The sequence below is a fragment of the Varanus komodoensis genome, unplaced genomic scaffold (genome assembly GCF_004798865.1).
Source record: "Varanus komodoensis strain SLA01 unplaced genomic scaffold, ASM479886v1 scaffold3, whole genome shotgun sequence".
NCBI classification, from domain to species: Eukaryota; Metazoa; Chordata; class Lepidosauria; order Squamata; family Varanidae; genus Varanus; species Varanus komodoensis.
Window position 1 is genome coordinate 32,068,355 of NW_025335761.1, and position 24,269 is coordinate 32,092,623.

General features: G+C 36.7%; 1 protein-coding gene across 10 annotated transcripts in view; it reads right to left on the reverse strand.

Annotated features, from left to right (window-relative positions):
* The window catches only part of RALGAPA1 (Ral GTPase activating protein catalytic subunit alpha 1), a 171,594-nt gene that overhangs the window by 10,130 nt on the left and 137,195 nt on the right, over positions 1 to 24,269 (reverse strand). For 5 of the 10 annotated variants that reach the window (XM_044436720.1, XM_044436714.1, XM_044436719.1 and 2 more), the window contains 3 exons: positions 23,199 to 23,357; positions 20,935 to 21,062; positions 3,565 to 3,689 (listed from right to left, as the gene is read on the reverse strand). In XM_044436720.1, the coding sequence (XP_044292655.1) occupies positions 3,565 to 3,689; positions 20,935 to 21,062; positions 23,199 to 23,357 (412 nt within the window). Of the gene's footprint in view, positions 1 to 904; positions 908 to 2,944; positions 2,976 to 3,564; positions 3,690 to 20,934; positions 21,063 to 23,198; positions 23,358 to 24,269 lie in introns of all 10 variants that reach the window. The other 5 variants (XR_006415374.1, XM_044436716.1, XM_044436717.1 and 2 more) reach the window with 2 other exon arrangements.

Genomic DNA, 24,269 nt, shown 5'->3' on the forward strand with positions numbered 1-24,269 from the left:
TCAAAATATTTAATATTTGAGTTGCCAAACCACTTTTAACCCCCTTTGATTTCTGAAACACTGGATGCCAAAATTCATGTGTCACTACTTCTACTTTGACCAGAGTGATTTTTTTAATATTTACCTTGTTTTAGTAATTTGCCTTTCACTTAATGGGTGATTGATCTAAAATTGTACAAGTAAAATAAAGCTAAAATGCATCTTACCCTCAGTTCCCACTTTAGCCCCACTGTATGCTCCCAAAAACTAATTTAGAGGGATGGGCAGGCTACTAAACATTGTGTTCTGTGGCTTAAAGAGCTGTGGAACTGCCTAAAATTGGGTGGAAGAATCTTGCACTCATATTTTGGCAGTCTCCTCCTCAATCACAGCAGATTTGCAAGAGTCAGGCCACAATGTTTGGTAGGTCCTAATGACCTTCTGAAGATTTTTAATAACTATAGTGGGAACAGGTGTGTTCTGTTGCTTGAGTCTGCCTTTCACTGAAACAACACTAGATTTCACCCAATGTATCATCAACAGTTGGACTTTAACAAATCCAGCTGTTCTGTTGGTCTTCCTACATTTCATACTACTAAATCACTACTGGGTATATATATTAAACTGTATTTCTAATACAATGGATAAACTTTAAGCATCTATACATCTACTTGGAGGAGAATCATCAGAGTACCCCTCCTACAGGAGGTATAGGTCTTATTTATAGGAATAGTAAGAAATTAGGGATACTGCTTAGAGGAAGGGAGATTGAAAACTGATGAAAAAATGTGTTTCCAACATTCACACTGTGAAGCCAATGTGCTATAGTCACTGGACAGGGGATTAGGAAATGTGGGCTCTAGTCACCACTTTGCCATGAAGCTCACTGGATGGTTTTGGGCTAGTGAGTGATTATCAACCTAACCTACTACCCAGGGTTGCTGTGATGGAGAGGACTATCTAAGTTGTGTTGGTTTCCTCAAAAGAGGAAAAGAGTAGGATATAAATCTACTACTGCTAATACTACTAGTTTGGATCCAGACTTAAAGTAAACACACTAACAGCAATGAAATGTAAGTTGGTTAAAACATATTCTCAGTGTTTTCAAATGTATACTGTAAGTATTATTAGTCTGGACCCAACCTAATGCAAATATAAGTCTTTCAATTTTCAAAGCTCTAATGTTCTTTAGAATCATGGTCTTCATTCTAGACTTGCCTGTTAGATTGTTCTTTTCAGAGAACAGCAATATTCAACAGAGTTTGTTTAGTCCCTGAATGAATATATACATAAAAATAGGGCCTCCAATGAAATTTTAGCTTTATGATCCTGACATGACAAAGGGATGAAACCAACCAACCAACAAGCCAACCAACCAAAAACAAACTTAGAAGGTTCAGTATTCAATTCCTGGCATTTCTGCTTAATGGATATTAGGTAGTATGGATAGAAAGACTCTACTTGAGGCCTGTAAGTTGTCAGATTATATTGGACACAATGGTCGATGGTCCAATTGTCCGACACTGTATAAGGCAACATTCTATGAATGCTAGTATTTAGCTAGATTTGTTGATTCTGCCTTCCTGTTATTTCCTCTTCGTAAAATAATGAACAAGAGAAATTTCAGTTGTAATATTCTTGCAAATAAAATGTACAGATTGTAACAATGTAAATAGATATCTTGATTAATGAACAGACAACTGCTAAAAATGTTTCAAAAATCTGCTTTCTACTTACTAGGGAAAAGTGGAGGGGAGCTACCTAGACATTTATCTAACCATTTATTAGCACCTCCTAACCAATCTTACTGAAAAGCAGTTTCAATCAATCTAAGAAAATTCACAATTTTGTTATACTCTATTCACTAATGGAAGAAGGTAAATCCGATGAAAATGTATTTCTACTCTTCAACTACACAGAATATCATAAAACCAACCCTGGGTAATAATTACTATGTATCACTTCATCAGATGAATACTTACATAGCAAGCCTGTATAACTGCTATAAACACAGATGTATGAATTTTCCTCTTTAAAATCACTTGGTGGAATTGATTCAGGTCACAATCATAGACCTGCTTAAATTAAGAGTAAGTCCCACAGAACTTAGTGGGGCTTACTTCTGAGTAGGTATGTATAAGTTGCAGTATAAGCAAGATAAAACATGATCCTAAAAACCAACCATTAAAATGTTTTTGTACTACTTCTATTTTAGGTATATAACTTTTTAAATTTAACGTCAGTCTTAATTTTATCTTCATTTTCTCTGACATTCATTGTACAGCATTTATTTTATTTTTATTTCCTATTTAGTTTTCATATAGAAATTATCAGTATGGAAGACAAAGATATGGGATAGACCTCTCTGAATCACTCACATGTTTAATTTATTTTCTTTATCTCATATATGAAAATACAATTTCATAAATTTTCCTTTAATGTTTTCAGAAAAAAACCCTGCTTTGCCTTTCCCCCCAAGGCATGTAGGTAAATAATAGTGGTGGTAATGTTTTGATTTCTTTTACGTCAAGACAGTATAAAAGTTTGTCAGCAATAAACAAGTTATTTTCCCTTTCATTTTGTGTTATATTGAATGTATGAAGTATCTGCTAACATCAAAGAAAGACAGTACAGGGTACAAAGCACACCACTGCCATCTAGTACTATTTGTTCATGCTGAGAAACAAAGGGTCAGACACAATCAAGTGTTACTGGCTCAACAGATGTCTCTTCCATTAGTTACCTTAATCCCAGAACCACGGTGTTAGTGTTTCATGCAGACCTGGGGTTAGTAAAGACTAAACCTGAGGACAGTGTGGTGGTAATTTCTCTTTCAGTGTGAATTTAACTTTTTCTTTTAATAGTAAAAATAAGGGTAATCAGGAAAGTTTGCATACAACATGTTTCATACTAGTGCTTTAGTAATAAATAAGAACAGAGGGGTTTTCTGGATACTTTGTCTTACCTTCTGATAAACAGAACTGATATTTAATGATCTAAAGAGGGGAAATAAATGAAATAATCATCAGGAGATCAAGAAATTATTTGTACAGGTAGGCCTTGAGAGTTACTCAAATTCCTAGTGATTATTGTGTTATTCATAACCGAAAATTCATTACCTTATAAAGAAGATTTCAAAAATAAAATTTATCGGGGCAAATAATCAAGTTACCATTCATATTTTAACATTATAAATTTGGTGATACCAGCAAAGCTTTCATGGTTCCCAAACCAAGGCTAAAAGGATTTTTAAATAGAAGATCAGGTATATCAACTATGCTTAAATAACAATTTTTAGATCTAGGAAGCTTAGATATTTAGGAAGATTGTGAAATAATATGAAGAAGCTTTATTACAGACCAAAAAAAGAACAGCTGTATTAGTTGTCTTTGATTTGGTAAAGAAAGGATAAAATTATATTATTTGAAATGCAGTTTCCTAAACACATATATGTGCATGTGTGTGTGTACATGTTCATGTATATATTATCTCTGATTAGAATAAATGCTGCTGACTACCTAGGAACATTGCATCTTAAGTGTCATTAAAGAAAAACATAAATCATTATTGTCATTGTAATCTTACCATTTTCAGAGGGCAAATGATGGCAGGGTGCTGGGCAGAAAACCTGAGCTGCATAATCTTCAAAAGTTGAAGGATCTAAATGGTGCTGAACTATTGTTTGCAGATACCGAGCTCTTTCTTCATAGCTAGTTTCACCCAAGAGTCAAGGATTAATTGAATTTTTAGAATAATGTGAACAATATGAAGACAGGATCATGACATAGTCCTGATCTTTCCTTTCAATTATTCTAGTTTAAATACATATTACTGGAATTTAGACATTTATGCATTTATCCCTCTTTCTCCTAAAGACTTAAAGACCCACCCCTCTATGGTGCAATCCTGTGCAAGTTTAGACAGAAAAAAAGTCCAACAACTGGCTCGGGGAATGCTTGGAAATGTAGGAATTTATCCTGTCTAAATATGCTAAAAGTATTTTTTGAAAGTTGCATTCAAAACCATCTATCAATACCCCACATCTTACCAACTCAAATGGGTATCTTTCAGCTTTTTCTATTTCAACCTATTGAACCTCCAATATTTTAGAACCATTTTGAATCAGCATTTTCTTCCCCACTGTCAAGAAATTTAAAGAGCCCACCATTTCCAACAAATTATTTCTACATGACCAAAATTCTTCCACATCACATTTCTGAAGCTACACCAAATGCAGTTCCAATAAAAGGTTCTGAAAGGATTAAGCTACCCCACTATGTGAACAGAAATAATAGTCAAAGTAGGAAAAAATTGGAATATATTTTAGACTTTGGTAGATCCAGGTTACATCTAAGTAGATATAACTCAACTTTCCATCATCTACATAGCACAGCTGGAGAAATATGCTTGCAAAGGCTTGGATTAGCCAGAACTATGGATACCATCGGAAGTGACTGCCTTTAAAAATATGGCATTTGGCTTTAAGATATTCTCTCTCAGACACTGTAATAGTCATCCAATACAAATGTGAAAGAGACTCAACCCAAACCTGCTGGCTGTACTTCTGGACAAAGAATATTGTTCAAAGTCTGACTTGAATAACCATCAGCTTTGGTATGTATGCGTTTATTATATATAAGTTTTCCAGTAAGGCAAAGTATTTAAATATTAATTCTGACTGGCCTTGCTTCTCATATTACCTTTAATGGATTGCATGTTTAACCTATAAAGAAAATTGTACTTACAAGAGAATGCACTCTCAGCATTTAATAATGTGATCTAACTACTAAGAAGCCTAATTCAACAGGATTTACACCTAGTGAATATAGGCCTGCAATCTTAACATCTAAGAGTTAAAGTATATAAATACAAGTAATTGAGAATGAAAAGCCAATATTGCTTTTCACTTAAAAATGGTGCTTCTTGTAATTGTAAAACAAATTAAACATTTTGGATATAAGTCTTAATTATATCAATTATGTTATGGGAACAAGTAAGTCTATTTGCAAAAAAGCCACAGCATCCCTGAGCACCAACTAAGAAAGTATCTGCAGGACTTCAACTGCAAAACATTGTACTTCTTTCCTTTCCCCTACATTCTTGCTTGCTGATAGTGTTGACAAGAGACTGATATCTTGAAGTGCTGTTGCTTTTGAAGAACCCTCTCCAGGCTTCGTGTTCCAGAGGGCCTGATTTTACTTTAGCACAGAGTGGGAAAGAGAGAGAATATTTCTGCTGTTCATGAAAGCAACTATGGAAATGGCTGTCAAAACGTAGAACAGCAGGCAGCAACATACAATTATCAAGAAAAAAAATATCATGCTGACTTAGTGTCATAGGCTGATTTTGTTGGCTTAGAAATCTGTTACCTTTCCCATACAGCTTGCAAAACTTGTCTTGCTGTATTGCATTAATTGTGCAATAATGGGATTTTTTTGCTAATGTTAGGATATTTTTTGTTATAAAATATTTAATATATTTAAAACTTTAAATTTAAAATTTTAATATAAAATATTTTTCTCAAATGCCATTTAAATGTAATTCTTTTATAAGTGTTTTGCAGGACTTCAAAAAGAAAAGAAAAAGAAAAAAAACAAGTTGGGACCCATGAGAACTCAGAAGGAATATTCCCTTCGTGGTACTTTCTTTGGGGAAGGCTAAGTCCACTCCCTGCTAGAAACTATCATGGTTGTGTGCCCAAGAATATCAGAACAACACCCCTTTTCCCACTGGGCTCCTTTGATGGATGATAAAACAGGCCTTCTATACTGCAATGGATGTGTGATGGCACTAGCAGCAGTAGGGACAAAGTGCACTTTGAAGATACGCATCCAGTTCTTTTTGGTGGTAAAGGACAGCAATATTTATTTTGTAGAAGAACAGCAGGTTCAGCAGGAACTTGGGTGAAGCAAGGGGAAAAGGGGCTACAAGAACACAAACCTATTATCCTCAGTCCATTAATTCCCATTCATTCAAAAAACCTGAGGCTTAGACCTGTCCTTAACCCTTTCTTGCCAGGGCTATTCCCTCATGGTATGGGGGAAGTGTGCATATCCGGTCTTCAGTTACTTTAGCATGGGGATGCTGCTGAATGACTGCTTACTTTTATGCAAACATGGATAGTTTCTCTTTCTCATGTTGCTTCCCCCTGCCATTTTCTGGACCTGCAGAATCAAAACTTAGGCTTTTAACTCTGGAAATATACAGATACACTTCAGTTTTGTAGACTGACTTCCACTGGCTTATACCCAATCCTCTCCAGTAGTGTAGGGCACTCATTCTTTTTATAACACAGCTCTTTTTCATGTCTTCTACGCACCATGGTAATTCACAACAAAATACCCTCCCTTTCTTTCACAGAAATGAACAATTCCACATATTTCCCTCTATGCAAACTAATCTTCATATATCCCCTTCTTATGTTAACCATTATCTTTTCCTTTTAAAGACTTCCAACTGATTTATAACTGGAATCGGGCAAGTAAATATCTAGACCTACCAATCACATATGTGCTGTAAGGAATAGTACAGACATTTTGACTAATGAAAGCTCTTTCTTGATTTTCTGTGTATGGTGGGATGGAGGTAATAGAAGAGATCATACATTAAGTTCCCACTTATGTTTCTGTAATTAAATGGACTGTGCAGTGACAATTTTACCACATAGAAACCAAGTGTGTATAAAAATGCTGTAAGTTAAGAATAAGTAGTCAAATCCAAATTACTATTATAGATTTTCATCATATTCATTGCTTATTCTCAACTGTCCTCTCAGAGGATTGCAGTCCAAAAATTGCTCCTGAAAACATTATAAACAGCAATATTAGGATAAGGAGAAATAGGAAACCCCTTTGTTATGAAGGTTCTTAGGTTGTGAGACATACACAAGATTGAGCCTTAACACAGGAGAGTAATATAGCACAGTTTTTAAGAGGCTGTATATAAGTGGTAGAGGATGAACTGATGGTTGAAGTCTAATAATACTACATATCTCACAACTTGTTGAAAAGCACTTTTTCCACTGGGGGAGATTCACAGCTGCTGAATTTTCTGCAGTTAATAGAGTCCTTTGATTCACAGCAGTGCCCCTTGCACAAAAAATACTGGCCTTTGTGTATTACCAGAAACTAATTTTCTATTTGGCTGAAAAGGGAAAAATTGGGTTATTGCTTCTCCCTCCTACAGAGCTTTTCATTATGCCTGATGCACTCAACTTCTAAGCTCTTCTGAGAAAAAAAATAACTGAAGAGGCAAGAGGTAGAAAAATGAGCTTGTTAGCACATTAGAAGTGAAGTATCTTGGTGGGCCCCAGAAATTCCCAGTGGTGTGTTAACTTATCACTCTATGCATGCTGGCACTGATAGTCTCCCAATTGAGCACTCTCTTTTCGCACCAAAGGTGCTGCCAGGAAGCAAAGGCTGAAGGCCTACAGGAGAACAGCCTGCTATCAAAACAAGCTGTTTTTAAAAGTCTGTTTGAATGGGTAAAATGCTTTATGAAAAGCAGGGTGGAGACACCTACCTGCTTTAAAAATGCTCCTGTTTCAGAGGTCTCTAAATGAAACCTTTTACCTTTATTTTATTATATATTGTATATATACACAAATGGGACAGAAGTGAAGCAAAGTTAATATAAAAGCTTTTAATATTTGCAGTTTAAGTGAGTATGTTCCAAAAAAGGGGCATATTTACCATTTATATTTAACAGTTGTTAAATTTGAAGGATAGTACTGTCTTTTATTACAAAGGTAGTGCTTTTATCCAAAGCAAAACAATATATATATATTTCTTTTACAAATCCATCTAAAATGGGCAAGGAATTTCAAGATTCTTCACTCCTAAAAGCAAGGTAGTGGGCATTCTGTTTTGATCTAACAAAATCCTTGCTTTTCATTCTGAAAAAGTTTCATTTAAGTATCATAACAGTACTGCATTTAAATACATATTGTGGTAGCAGAAACCAATGCAATCCTTATTCCAGGCTCTTCCCATTCTACAGCCTGAACAATGAAGTGTATAGCAATATCGATTCTAAAAACCATCTGTTGTATGGCCTTATGTCCAGTACTCGATTAGTGGCTTGTGTGCTGCCTTGAGATGCTCTTATAAGGCTGTGGCTGCTATAGAAAGATGTGCTTCTCTTCTGCTGAGGTGGGCCAGTCTGGAGCACAGACAGTGTCTGAATTGCTTCCTTAACTTTCCATCTATAAAGTACAGTGTAGTGAATGTTTGCATGCCCTGAAAGCACTTACGTTGTGCTTACATTTTCAAAGGGACTGGCAGCATATAAAAATTCCATGGAAAAAGCACTGAGGAATTTGCTTTCAATTATGGAATGTTCTTCTGATACCTGCTAATACCTTAGTAACTTCAAGAAGCATTATGGACATTTTGGAGAGACTTGCAATAAGTGACTAGGAACACCTTACTATAATTTTTGAGTAAAACCCTTTTTTCCCTTATGGGGAAAAAGGAAATCGACTGGTTTCAATTAACAGAACAATCCTATGGCCCCAAGTCAGCATCTAGAGGGACATAAGCTTTTATGAAGTCTTTGCCAAACACTGGTAAATAGCTCCACATCAGCAGTGGGATTCAGCATTCAGCACATGCTCCCCTCTCATCGCTGGTGTGGAATGAACAGTGCCAGGTGTTTCTCCAAGTTTGCTAAAGTGACTGTGGAGAAGGGGTTTGGTGGATGTTCCCAGGGGAACAGGAGTGGGAGAAGAAAGCTGCTGTTTCTCTCCCACCCATTCTGAAATGTGACAAACTGCTGAAATTCGCCATCTAGCTGCTTGGCAGGATGGGAGGGTCACAGATTCTACCCCCTCCTCCATGATCCTCCTGCCAGGATCATGCCCTGCAAAGGAGATTCCCTATAATCCTCTAAATTTGGAAGATTACAGAGGAATTTTTAAAAATAATTTTAAAGAAGCACTTCATCTACATTTTAAACTTGATAATGAATGCACTGATAGGGTAACCAGTTACATATTGTGAAAAAAAAGAACACACACAGCCAAAAATGAAAAGAGAGGACAAAATTTAGAAATGATTGCTACAATTTAATTAGACATGCAAAATATCACCTAGGAATGGGGAAGATTGAGACTATTGTTGACTGCCAACTTCAGGTTCTCTTCTCTCCCTTATGTTTTCTTACAGTTCTTATTCTTTAAGCCAGACTTGGACTGGACTGCCCTACGAAGCATCTTCCAACAGAAGGCAGTCTTGTTGTAAAGTAGTATGGCTGGCCCTACTATTTTTACTTTGTGCACAATGTTTGCTTATCATTTTTCAGCTTTAGGAGGCTTATTGACTGAACTGAAATTATCAAGAGACAACACTTGGCAAATTGACAGTTGGGAGACTAAAATCTCATCAGGGAGAAAGTGACTATTTCAGATTTAATAAGAATGCAATAATGTACAATTATTTGGAAATAAGTGCCACTGAACCTAGTGGGGTTTCTTTTTGAGAAACCTCCAAAGGACTGGTCTGTAAGATATTGTCCTTTATTTCATTTTAATTTTATCTGGCATATTCTCCTTTTTCAGAAAAAAGTCCATTGTACAGCAGTACTACACACCTAAGTCTCACAGTGAATTCTAAAGATATCCTGCCATCACATAGCAATCACAAGTGTGATTTAAAAAAATCAGTAGTCTAAAAGCTAAGTTATTCAATACAGTTTGTTACCATTCATGAAAAAGGGCTGTGATTCATCAGAACAGACAATGCTGAGATGTAATGCATTTGTACAACCATATTGTCAACTCTATTGTTTTAGATTCAACATCAATTAAGAAACAAGCCTGACACCTGGTACTTCTTTATCTTAGTCCCATGGGCTGACAGATGATTTAAAATCTATAACAGGTGCTAAAGCAGTACAAGTAGAACCCCATTAACAGAAGCTGCATTTAAATAAATACAGACCACATTATAGACTTAACTACTTATTATGCAATTGCTGAGTGAAGAAAAGGGAAATGGAATGTGCTAGTTTCTCCATCATAGCTCATTTTAAAGAATAAAATATTTCCATAGATTTTAGAATGAAAAAACCTGACTCCAAGCCTCACTTTGATGATTATTGCAATTGATGAAACAATTCAGGCTGAAATCTGAAATGACTAGTTAGGAAATAGTTCTATTGACTTAATGTATAAGAACCATTTGAATAACCAGTTTTAGGATTGTTTCCTAAACAAAATGAAAAGAATCCATATTTTTGAACAAAGTTAACCATAACACTGAAATAGTATGCTGCTCTGAACATTTAAAAAGATTGCATTTTTAAAGTGATTGATTTTTGGCTACATAAGCTTTTATAAGGAAAGTACATTATAACACGGATATGAGTCCTTGGAATGGGGAGTTTAATTTTAAAGCCATTAAAATGTTTTCAGAACATTTCTAAAACAGATTTCAAGCACTGTATTTTTAAAGGCAATAACACCTTCCATTTACTCCATGCACAGGCATTCCTATTGGCTTAAAAGTATCACATGCACACACATCCACAAATAGTGGCAATTTGGCACTTCTGCCACTTATTCATGGTGAAATTAAGTATGAATATGCCTTTTGGGGGGGGGTGCAAAAAAAAATGGAATGTGACCAAAATATAGGAGAGTTGGATGGAAGCATGTGTGTCCAATTCTAAGCAAGGGTTGACTTAAATTTTCAATATTCACAAATGCTACTTCTATGGAGCTTAGACACATGTGAACTCTTGGCAGATGGAATAGAACTCTAGGCAGGCATGTGGCTTACTATCTTTCTGTAGAGAGGGAGAATATTGTCTTTTCTTCCCTGCTCACCCAAGTGAGCCTGACTGAGCCTGACTGAAGACAATAAACAGTGGGAGATTTGCTAGTGTTCCTATCTGTTCCCCTCCCCTAGCACTGGCTGGCCAGGAGAGGAGATAGATTAACATTGCTACATATCAACCACTACAAGAAGCAAAAATCAAATCAAATCAAATCAAAACAAAACAAATCAAAACAGGAAAAAATAGGTGGCCTGAAGGGGTTACATGGAAGTCTGAATTTTGGGGTTAAAAACTAAAGCTTTTAAAAGTTGACTAAATATCCTAATTTTCTTTTGAACATGCACACTGACAGACCTCATGAAAGGAGGAAAAAAACAACAAAAATTTTACAGCGGGCAATTACTTAAGAGCTATCTGTATCTAAATGTGCAATAATTTGATTACATTTCTATTTAATATTGTAATGATCAAGAATACAAAATAGTGATTTTATTACCAGAGAAAGCAGTAACAATGCACAGCAAACCATCATTTAAGACTGTGTCATAGTATCTATGATAAGCCGCATATTGGTTTAAACTAATGCACTATATGCCTCTAGGGAATGGCAGGTTCAGAGACTGGATTTTAGCATCAAAATCTATCCATTAATCTTGACTTAAATATAATCTACCCTGCTGTAAGAGGAAGAATGGGCATTCAATAAATTACTATTATGCAATACAGCATGAATACATTGTCTCAATAATTTAAACAGAAACTCTACTCTGACCAATTTCTAATCCTCTAAACCAAACATGAGTGGACCATGTCCTCCTCCTTCATGGTCTCTGTGCATCATACATATGGGCTCTGCATCCGCATGGATCCTGTTGCCACGTGAATGTACAGATGACCACTCAAAGGACAACAGTTCAAAGCAACCTTTATCTTTGGATGTTAGAAGTGCTATCTGAAAAGAATAACACACCCTTGAGCAGGATCATAGTGCTGTACACAAGCAACATTATTCACTGAAGAAAAACAAAGTCTACCATATCAGTTTTAGTGCTTACTCCAGCTCTACCATCATGTAAGTTCTCAGATGCTATCTAATGTTCTATTGCTCCCATGTGAACATGATGGAAAATGGAACAAGAACCTTTGTCATAGACTAAAGGTCTGCTTCTCAGAACAACTTTAACATCCACATGATTAACATTAAATATACTCTGGACTGTCAGAAAGACAAACAATTGGCTCCTAGATCAAATCAAGACAGAATTTTTCTTAGAAACAAAAATGACACAACTGTGTCATAAAAGTCTTTCTGAAGTATTTTTGACTATCATAAGTTGGGTGCATCATGAGAAGGCAAAACTCCCTGGAGAAGACAGTCATACTAGGGAAAGTCAAAGGCAGAAGACAAAAAGGAAAACCAAATATGAGATGGCTTGATTCCATTAGGGAAGCTACAGACTCAAATTTGTAAGAGTTGAGCAGGGCTGACATGCATTGGGCAGATTTTCATAGGGTCATCACAATCAGGAGAAGATTTGAGGGCACATAACAACCACAAATATATAGGCTTGACCCAATTATAATTTTGTATACTTGCCTTTACCCAAACTGTGTATAAACTCTTACGTTAACCAACCCTAGTGAACCATGTTAACATTAAGATGAAGAGCTGGGAATGTTGAGATAAAACATGCCTTTGATAAAGAGCAACTTAATTTTGTGATAAACAAGTTAATTAGAGCACAATCCTATGCACGTTTGGACAAGAAAAAATCCTACAAGCTGGGTATCTGGGGAATACTGGGAGTTGTAGGACTCCTTTTTGTATAAGCATGTATAAGCATGGCGCCCTTAATAAAAAAAAGTCAGTTTTCTTTTCTGATGTAGTATACAAATGCACTTGCATTACTCTTTTCAAAAATCACTGGTTGACATGCATATTGCTCTGAGCTGTGATCTGCTGCTCCCCAGTTCAATGTTTATTTGAATTATACATTTTTCTAACTAGCCAAGCTGCAACAACTACATCAGTAAATGATTTCCCCCCTAAATTTCAGTTAGTGATTTGTTTACAGTTGTTTACCCAGCCACTATAGAAAAACCTCTGATGCAAGTTGTTTTGTTATACTTTTCATTTTAAAACAGCTCAACAAACTGAAACTACAGCAGATTATCCATGCTCTCTGATTCCTAATAGTTTTAACAAAAGCAGCAAGATAATGATAGCACTATTCTAAATACCTTAGTTAATCCAGAATAGTGCCTTTCCTTCATTTCCAATAAATGCAGCCCATCCATGCTTAAGATCTGACTCCTGATATCAAGGCAGATAGCATCTTTTTTGGGGATGGGGACAAATCACTATGAAAATGCCTTTTTGGGCCCTAACCTGAAGTGCCCTAAAAGTGCCTTCTTTCCGTCCCACCAACCTGCCTGATTGAATTGAGCCTGGATATGAAAAGAGTCTCACCCACCACTTCCCTCTCTCCAAAGTTCACAGATAGCCTTCCTCTTTCCTTTGCCCCCGACCTTAGTGGTTTTCCACTGAAACAAAGGAAACATGTACTCAGGCTAGATACCTTCCATGGCCTCTCCTTCACTCAGAGCTAGTAAACCCCTCTCCTGGGGTCCTGTTCCTTGCCTTTTGCTTTCAAACTAGAGTGCCTACAGATGGAGGTGGGGAAAGAGAAAATTCCTCAGTGCACTTCTTAAATCTTGCACCCAAATCAAGTCTGCAACTTTTTAATCCTCAAAAGATTTGCTGTGTAAAGAGAAGGTTTTTGTTGCCTACAAAAGTGACAGCAAGTTGATCAGGTAAGACAGGAGACAAATACATTAATAGTAGCCAGAGAAACACAGTCCTTCCCCTTCCTAACCGCTAAAGCAGGGTTGGGCAAAAAGTCTATTTCCAGATATTTTGTACTTCAACTCTCAGCATTCTTGACCACTGACCATGTTGGCAGAGACTTCTGAGAGCTGAAGTGCAAAATCTCTGGCAATTAGTGGGCCTGCTTTAACAGACCTCCGAGTTTGTTCACCTTGAGAGCCTGGCAGAATTTAAGGGCGTGAAAAGTGGGAGCAGGGCTATGAAATAAAGTAAAGAGAGTAAAACACATAATAGAATAGCTGCAAAGTTTTTCAGAAGTACTTGTGGAACCATGTACTGTCGTCATAATGCTGTCAGCCAATAGGAGGTGTTTTTACTCTGTAATTACTAGGCTTACTTTAAAATGTATTTTCTTAAAATGTATAATTCAGCAAGGATTCTTATTCCTCAGCTTTTAACTAACTGCAGTCATGACATGGATAATGATATGGAGAGTTGTGAAAAAGCCCTGTTAAATTGATAAGCAAGAGGCTGAGTGTTAACTATAAGCATTAAAAATAGTTATCTTATTTTACAAACAAAATAAATTTGACAGTTTTATAATCACTAGAAAGAAAATGACATTTTAATGTAGACCCTCACAACATGTGACCATACCATTACTATTAACTGCTTGCCAGGTGCTTCCTGGGTTTGCAACCCATCTAGGGATGAAAGATGTTGTTTATGCACATGCACACAAATTCTGGGAGACCTAGCCAGCTGCAATATGGAGATGCCATCCATGGCTCAGTATGTGCATGCTGTGTCATGCAGGGCTCTTACAAAAACAAAACAGCAAGTACACTGACAATGCAATCTTATACATGTCTACTTAGAAGGAAGTTGACTGAGTTCACTGAACTTAGTCTTAGTCCAAGATACATGGGTACAAGATTGCAGTTTTCAACATTCATCATGTAAGAGCAGACAGGCTGCACAGGACAAAGGTGGTAGATGAGCAAGTCCTGTGGCAAAAAAATTGACCATTAGTTCATAGCAACTAATCTGTGTTGATAACCACAGATTCAAGATTTCATAACAGCATTCTATTTTTAAATATATTATATATGGATATGTAATATATCCATATGCAGACTGAAGTTATTCACAGGTTAGTCGAAGTTATTCACATGTAGTCTAAAATTAATTACATTTGTCTTCTGCCTTATGTCCTTTTATACTTTCACGCTAGTATGATAATACATTTTTAAAAACACTTTACCAGACAGCAGTTAATATTTCCTTTTATTATTAAAAACTGGCATTTTTAAAAAGAAAAAATAGTAAAACAGAAAAAATAGTAAAGGGTGAACATATCAACACTGATATATTTTCCCATCTCTCTCTTGAACACCAATTAGCAAGCAACCCCTTTCCCCCTCCTCCTCAACGCTGTCAAGCTGTTCAGAGTAGTTTGTAACATGACAATAGTACTATTGTGAACAGTGTCTAAGCTTCCTTCCCACAGAGAGTTAAAATGGGCAGTTCCTGTGGCCCATGATTGGTGTCCAGTGAAACAATATGCAGCCAGGTCTTATCAGCCCAACGCCAAAAAAGTAAAGCCAAAGAACCCAAGCCTTCATATCATGCTGAACCATATGCCAACCTTGCTGGCCCCCAAGGTTTATCACTGAGAATCAGGATCCATCCTGTCCCCTGTGAAATTTCACCTCACATACCTTCTGGGAAATGCACGGCTTTGCTGAAAATAGAACCTTTTCACAATTGGCAAGAACAGATGGATGGAAACTGTGGCTTAGCAACAGGAATTAGAAGATTTAAAAATCCCATATTGTTAATAAGTAGAAGTGTTCCAACAAAATGAAGAATTTGTGACTCCACACACACGAGTATGTATTCATGAACTGTAGCCAATGTGGCAATTTGTTTAAGAGCCTAAATTTCAGTAGTAATATCAAGAGAAATAATATTAGGAAAAAACCACAGCATCAAAATCTTTCACCCCTTTCCAGAATTTTCATGTAACTGTTAAAATTAGCTCAAAACATATTTTAGATTATTCAAATATTCAAAGAAGTGTTTATATGCATAGATTGCATTCTTAATACAATCTTCTATTTTGTTTCATTTAAGTAGCATTGGGGAACAACATTTTTAACAATTTCTTATTAAATCAGTATTTTGTAAATATTCTGCAACCACCCAAACATAAAGATTTAAATTTAATGGTAAAACCCCCTCAAAACTTGCACATTTCCCTTCAGTAAATTTCTTGGTAATTGTAGCAATATCTGTATACAATGCAATAAATACTACAAGAACACTTTTAAGCCTTAAAGACACAAACAATAATTAGCAATAAAGTATAGGCTATCTAGAATTTGTGAATAATACATTAGATTATAAAACCAATAAGTTCCATTTAATTTAATGTTTATGCTTTCATCTCTTTCCAACAAACCTTCTGCATGTATCTAGCTAAAATATTTCATTCTAAGTACAGACCATAGAAGATCGGGTGGTATGGAGAAGAGAAGACAAGAAATAATATAGTTATATATTCAATCGTGAAGCAGGCACACAAAATAATCAAAATATAAATCTCTAAATAATAATATGGCATAAATGAACAATATATATGAAACACGAGGACAAGAGTTTTAAAACAATAAAAACCAACTCCTTGATCAGTGCTCTTTAAAGTATCTAAAATCAAAGGCATTTAAATTGATGCTGTGGAATTGGTCATTACTCCCCCCGCCCCCATCCTAAATCCTACTCATTCAACAGCTAAGTAATAAATGACTGAGAACAAGCCTAAACTGCATCCAAGGTCCAAGTGTTAGGCAGAATACTGCCTACCCAATGCTCCTCAGTGCTGTATTTTACCTCTAATTGCATGATCAAGCCAATAAATTGGTCTCAAGTGTCAAAAAAGGACTATGAAGTACTGTATTTTTCGCTCTATAAGATGAACTCCCCCCCCCCCAAAGTAAGGGGAAATGTCTATGCATCTTATAGAGTGAATGTGTGTGTGCCTGATGCCCGGGACGCTGCCGGCCCACCTGCACCACGTGGCACCACCTGGCTGGCACGCGCTCGGCGTGCGCTGCTCCACCCCTCCGCCTCTGGCGCAGGTGAGAGCTGTGCCGCTCAGGGGGAGCAGTGTGGAGGAGGAGGCGTGGGCTTTAACTGGCTGGCCGCACGGAGAGACGGACTGCTCACCCCCACCGCCCGGGAAGATCTGCCGCCGCTGCACCGCCCAGAAGACCACCGCTGGCACGTTGCCGACCCAGCTGCACCACACCTGGCCGGCACGCGCTTGGCACGCCCTGCTCCGCCCCCTCCTCCGGCACAGGTGAGGGCTGTTAATCACAGGTCGGTGTGTGTTTTCAAATGGCAACCCGTCTTTTAATGAAGCCGATGGGGAATGTGCCTGTGATTATCAGGAAGCTTTCCATGGATCCCTCCTCTAAAACCTAGGTGCGTCTTATGGTCAGGTGCGACTTATAGAGCGAAAAATACGGTACCTACCATGACAAAACTGGAGGTTGCAAGAAAATGCACTTCAGAAACAAGTAAGACAAGACAAGACAAATGAAGGAGAGGTATCAAAGCCTGAAAGACAGTCATCAATACTGACAGATTACTGTAATTCTGGCTGTCAGGACAATCGATTTAGGCAGCATATGCCAATCAATACTCTTGTAATTTACTGAACAGCATTAGCTACATAGTTAGCCAAAATGTAGTTAGCCCAAGTCTCAGACGACTTTTAATTAACATAAACCACACAATTTATGCTTTGGAATTTCAGAACTGATTAGTGATTATAGAATAGCCAACAGAGCTACATAATTAGTGGTAGGAAATTAATTTGAATCTTTTTAGGATTTTCATTACTCAAAGGCTCACTGCTTCACTTTTACATATTTTTTTCAAATTAGGTCTATTGCCAGATATCTGTTTAAAATGATTTTAATGCTTTTTTGTATTTATTTTTCCAGCCCTCAGGATTTCAAAAATACAGTGTCTCAGCTTTTAATTCATAAACATAGTCAGGTGCACTTATCAGAATAAAAGAGAAGTAATTAGATATTAATCAAAAATGGCAAATTAAAATTCTTAGGGTTCCATCCAGGATCATGCAAGCAAGATGTTTGCTCACACAACAGGACTCCCTGTTCCTTTTGTTTCCCCCGCTCACACCACTTCAAATCTGTCTGGAACAGCTTTGTGGGTTGTGGAGGGAGAAGGAATCAATTCTATTGTTGGATGAACACCACTGGATTTCACTCCTACATATAAAAATCTATACTCTCAAATGTACACAGAATGGTCAATTCTATGCAAAATGAATTTTTACATTATGCTTAATGAATTGAAATGGAATTGCCCAACTAACAGTTCAGAAGCTCCTTTCATTACTATTGCATGAATAGCCAGCCGTCAGTGCAAATACTGGCTATGCCTTTCTTATTAGCCACTACAGTTTTAAAGCCTCATGTTGAAGCTGCTGATTGTTATAGCAGACTTAAGAATCTGCAGTGGATGGAAAGATAGGTACAAATAGTAGGAGGTACTATTCCTCAAAATTAGGTTGTAGGGTGTGACGGATTAACAGGTAGTCAAAATAAGTATAGTTCTTTGTGCCACCACATAAATGGTATTTTTGTTCTTCTGCACTGAAAACTGTCTTTGAATATGGGGTCAAGCCTCAGTGGGTCTCTTCAGCTAAACCAGAATTGATATTTGATGTTCTATTTCTTAACTTCAGGAGCTATACCCACCATTATGTAGCCAATATGGTAGTATCTATTCACAAGAGGAAAGCATGAGCTTTGCAGAAGTACATTTTTTAAACATTTCCCCCACCCCTCACCAGTTGGGACTGAGCATCACTCTATCCAACCTGCTGAAACTCCCATTTCAAAAAGATAGCAGCAAATGTTAGAAGTTTCTGCTCTTTCTAACTCAATCCTTCATTAGTGTGAAGCATTTGAAAATGCTTTGCAGTGTAGTTCACATGAACTACAGTAGGCTGAACCCTTCATGTTTTATAACTCTGCAGTATTAAAGCTTTATGTGAGGTTGAGATTTGAGTTGAAGCTGAAAGAGTACAATAATCCTACAATATTTTCCATGGTTTTTGTCTGCACACTGTAGGTTGCACTAAGAGAGCAATATACAACAACCCAGAAGTGGAATTCACTGTGATACTGGATTGGTGTGCCAGAGGCAAAAGGTCACAGTACCGCTGTTATATAAGTCCACTGTTAATCATGCAGGACAAAGATGGGTTTGTTTGAATTCCCCGTGAAAAAGCCCCCTTACTGCTCAAGTTGCAGCAAAGGTCAATATTTTTTAAAAAGCTCCCTCTGATATCCTCCCCAGCCCATATCAAGGATTCAGTTGCATTCAGAAGAATCATGCTCCACTGATCATGCTCCACTGATTTAAATTCCAAGTGGTTGCATGTTCGTGCGTGCATGCATGCGTGCGTATGAGAGAGAGAGAGAGAGAGAGAGCGCGCGCGCGCGCGTGCGCGCGGGGGGGAAATGGACTCTTCAGGCAACATGTATTATAACATTTTGTTGCAGGGCTCCACTTGTCCATTAGAAAATTGAACAAGAAATGAGCATTTGCTACAGCATTTATTGAATTTTAAAAGATAAATGCAGGTGAATAACATATGGACAGATTTGCTGAACTATTCCATGAGACAAAATTAAGGGCTAGAATGATAATCCTGGAAGGTGAATTGGTAATATCTGCAGCATAGAAAAGCTGGTGTATGAAGATGCATTTTCTAGCATATGCTGGTTATTTCAAAGCAACAATTCTTGAGTTTCCACTCAGCAAGAAAATGGGATATGGCTGGAGCCTTTGTTATGCATCTCAGTGGTATGACTGACAGATAGAATCATCCCTAACTTATTTCTCTGGAGTCATTATAGCATGTCATCTTACTGATGCAAAAATATTTTCTTATTTTAATTCATGATTACAGAGTAGTTCAAGTACTGGCTTTAAAGGAATGGAGTACCACATGCTTTAATTTCACAGTATCCAACAGGCGTAGCTACTAACATAAATATTTTTCTGATAGTGTAAATTACTCTAGTGCAACACCTGTAGCACTAACTGACAGTCCAATTTCTACAGGAAAGCAGTATTAAACTAGAACAGTGTAAGCTAGTGCAATTTACGTTAGTGGTTGGCACTCCATTGCATACTTCTAAGTATGTTGTTTTAGTAATCATATATAGTTCCTAAACAAAATGGTGCCGATGCTTTCCAGATTTCACAAGAACAAACACAGTCATGCATGCTTTCTTGGTCCACAAAACATTCAGCAACATCAAACTTCACTTGCTGCATTGAGATGCAATGCCAAATATTTGCTCCTCCAGTGCAAATTCAAGGAGATCAAAAGCTTTTGCTTCAGTTTTATATTAACCAAAGTTTAGCACATTGTTTGAACCCCAAACTATGGTTAGGTTTTACATATGGTTAGTGAAAACAAACCAGTATCATAAAATATGGTTTCATGTCACTTGATTTTTACTCAACATAGTTAAGAATAACTGCAGTTTGTCTGGGCTTGGACAACACTGTAAGATGCACTTAATTTAAAAAACCCAACCCAAAAAGCTTCCCAGTTTCTTCTCATGATGATGCCAGAGTTGGACCAGGAGTATACAGCTCTTGTGGGAGGCTCAGCAATTTCTTGTAATGCAATGTGCAGTGCATTTTCAAGGGTGGGGGTTGCTGTTTCTCTGGTAACAGAACATAAAGTGGCATGATTTTGTACCCTGGCTAAAATTATACTTGATAAGCTGTTATCATAAAATTAGTGTTACAGGAAAATATGTCAACAGTATTTCTGTTAAAAGCATTGCTTTAAATCTTGGAGCTACTATCCTAGTCCTATTTATTAAATGTTTATGACTTGCCCACAGTGAGTTCTAATTTAAAAACTTTCATACAGTATCACAGATGGATTAAAAACAAGGAAAAAACAGAGCAGAATTAAATTACATTTCAAACTGTTTAAAAGCTGCACAGAACAAAAAGTGTTAATAGCCTGCCTGAAACTTAACAAAGATGAAGCAGATCTTTCTGTCACTCCCTTTGTATTTTGCATGCTATTTCTATTAAATATTTCCTTATTCAAGAGTTGATTTTAGTGCTTATTATTTCTTTTAAAATAATAATTATATACATCTTCAATACCCAGAAGGCAATACAGTGAAATCCTAGGTATATTCATCTGAAGGGAAGTCCTGCTGTGCTCCATTGGGCTTACTTCCAGATAGGTTTGTCTTACATTTCCGTTAAAAGGATACAAGTTTTGGTATAATGGAATGAGTGACTTCAATGCTCTGCTTGCATTTATAGCTGTTGCACGAACCATAATAGGCAGAATTTTTCCATTCACAATAGCACCATCGAACAATGGACCAAAGAATGGGACCTGAATTCAGAAAATTGAGAAATTCAGTCATTAAAATAGTTTCTTCTACAACAATTAGCAATCAACATCAACAAAGGATTTGTTCAATCAGATCATTCTTCTCACTTCCTGATCAATCAGTACAGTTATTTTGAATACTCTAAGAGATGGTGTATCTTATAAAAGTATGCTGGTATGATTACTTGATATTTTCAACAAGAGTTAATTTTCCTTATTTTGCTTTAAGAACTCTTTGAATAATTTCTTATATTAGAACTTAGTTTAAAGCTAAAGCCTAATAATGGCCATTAAAGTCATATTCCTGTAATCAAAATCTGAACAAGACTAGAGCAATGGCAGATTTTCTGAAAGGATGTGATTAGTTTGAAAGAAAACTATTAATAGTTTACACTCATATATCTGCTACAGCAATCTTTACATGCAGCTAATGAGCATGTAATCAAGTCAGGATACAGCTACATGCTTAAAGCAGTTATGGTTTAGCATAACATGACATACTTTCCTACCATAATATTTGATAACTACATAGGTTCTTACTAGGGATGTGTACTGCCAACCTTGGACTATATATTTTCTTACTGTCCAAATGATGGTTAGTGTTACTGTTCTACAATTTGCAGAGCACTGTGCTCAGCATTCTCAATCCATTAAAGGAAACTGCATTCAAAACACTTAGTCAGAGGATCTTTATATAGCATGCACTGTTACACGTGAAGATTCTGATGTTCTAAGGAAATATGTGTGAGGAAGCCTACTTTCCTCTATGCAATATTAAGGCAATAGCCAACAAGAGGAATGGTGCTGAAGTGGATGGATGCATTCATGCACTTTCTAATACTCCAGCCTGTCATTTCAACAAATATACACAGGCCCAGTTTTGACAAATGTGTCATGGATTATTAAGCCATAGTTTAGCAGCTGGAAATGAGCATTAGGACTGCACAGTCTTCCCCTACTCCTACTTTTAGCTCCTCATTTTGTTGCACCAGTCCTGATTGTTTAAACTACGGTTTATTTAACTTTGAGTTACAGTTTACTAAACTTACAGTATTTGAAATGGGAGACTGTGTTTTAATGACACTTTAGTAAGGAGGATCTTAAAGCAACATGTGAACAAATATTAAGATCTTAGTCAGTACATCAACATTAAACTACAGTTCTTTGTTCCAGTTGGGATGAGGAACTGTGTGTTTAAATAAACCAGGACTAGTACATCAATGAAGGAAAGTGGTGAGAGATGAGACATGGGGATGGAAGCTAAGAAAAATATGTTGAAACTGGACCATTGTATTTGTAGCAGTCACAGACTCAAAAATAATTTTGGATCCTTTTTTGTTGGAAGTTTAAGCGAATTATGCTGTCAAAAATTCAGAAATAAAAATAATTTATCTCAGAATTTCTATCTTCCTCCTTCAACATGCTTATCAATGACAGAGCAAGATACAGTCTCATCCTATTTCAGACTGCATCATCCAAACACTAGCATGTAGAGGTTAAAGTGAAGGAAAAATTTCTTCACTTTATTTTTTTTCTCATCCCTAGGTAAGAAAGGTGAAGAAAATGTCTGTTCTAATGTTACCATGCTTCCCTCAGAGTCCAAATGCTAAAATATAGTTCAGAATAAAAGGGAGACATTAGAAGAGAATAGTAAATATGACAGCTATATTGCAAAGCTGTATATCATCCTCACATACCCATTTGCCCCAACACAGTTTTCTTATGATGATCCTAATGGGCCACTGTATTCACTGCCAACAGGAAAATATTAACTAAACAGCTTCAAGATCCATCAAACTGTTTTGTTTTCCTTTTCCTACTTGGTATTACAGCAGGTGTCAGTTTTTTATTTATTTGTTTGTCCTTTCACATATAAACTGTGTGTGTGTGCACATGTGTGCATGTATTTTTTCCATGAGATGGAAAACACAAAAGATGTAGGGGAAAAAATCCTTTCTAGCCATGGCTTTGATGATTACATGACTGCTTCTGTTAATGTTAAAATTGAACTGAGCTGATGGAACAAATTGCCCTCATAAGAATAAAAACAGAATGTGTCTTATTTAATTCAGGTACTAAAAAAAATCCTAGACATTCTAGAACTTAGCTATCAACTGCAGAAAAATATTAAAAACTTACCTCAGGTTTTTTCATAATCTGGATACTGAACATGTAATTCTTCATTGGATATATAACAATGAGCACATCTCCAAATTCTGTAGGGATGATTCCTCGTCTGTAGTCTCGCGTATGCTCTGACCAGACTATGTGAACTTCATCATTTCCTAAATGTCTTAGCTGAAAGAAAATAAGTAAACTATGCATAAATATAAAATTCTCTTAACAGAAGAATTCTATGGTAGCAATAGATTCTGTAGCAGGTCTACCCACACTATTGAGCCCTGCCAAGCCAAGGCAGGAAGTGGCTCTTTAAAACTTGGCAAGGGGCATTTCCCCTCACTTCCGCTGTGGTCAATAAGAGGGAATCAACTACGCCAGTTCCAGAACTGCGATAATGGGCAGCTCCGTTTGAGTCTCTGTTTGGGAATGAAGGAATTTAGAATCTGTGGATCCTAGGCTGCCTCCTTTCCCCTCACCACCAGGGGAACATCACAGTTGGGATAGCAAAGCATGTGAAACTTTCTACAGGCAGAAGCGGTGGGCTGCAGCAGCAAATGTGGTGTCCCACTAGCAGTCCTCCCTCTCTTCTACTAAGCTAAAGCAGCACTTATGTGGCATCCAATGGTATTTCTTCTGGTCTCAGGCTGGCTTTAGGACTGCTATGGATTAAGCTGTATACAAAATCTGTGCTACACATGGAAAAAAGGATTTAAAGACTATTGAAAGGATCTGAAAAAATTCAAGCAACAATAAACAATCTGTTTAAAATTTAAATAGTTCTGTTTAAGAAAGCAACAGCAACAGCAAACAAAATTCAAAATCAAGAGATATTTTGAAAATGACATTTGTGGAAGCACTATAAACAGACTACTTAACAACCCACAATTCCCCTGCTAAAAGTACTATTGATTGTGCTTTGGCTCTTCAATTTAATTTGTCAGCTTTCAGTGTTTACATAGCATGAACTAATGGAGAATACACTTCTGAAGGACAAAACCTTTTAACATTAACTCTTCTATATGTGTTTACTCAGAAGTATGTCCCACTTTATCAATGGGACTTATATCCTAGTAAATTAATATGAGATTG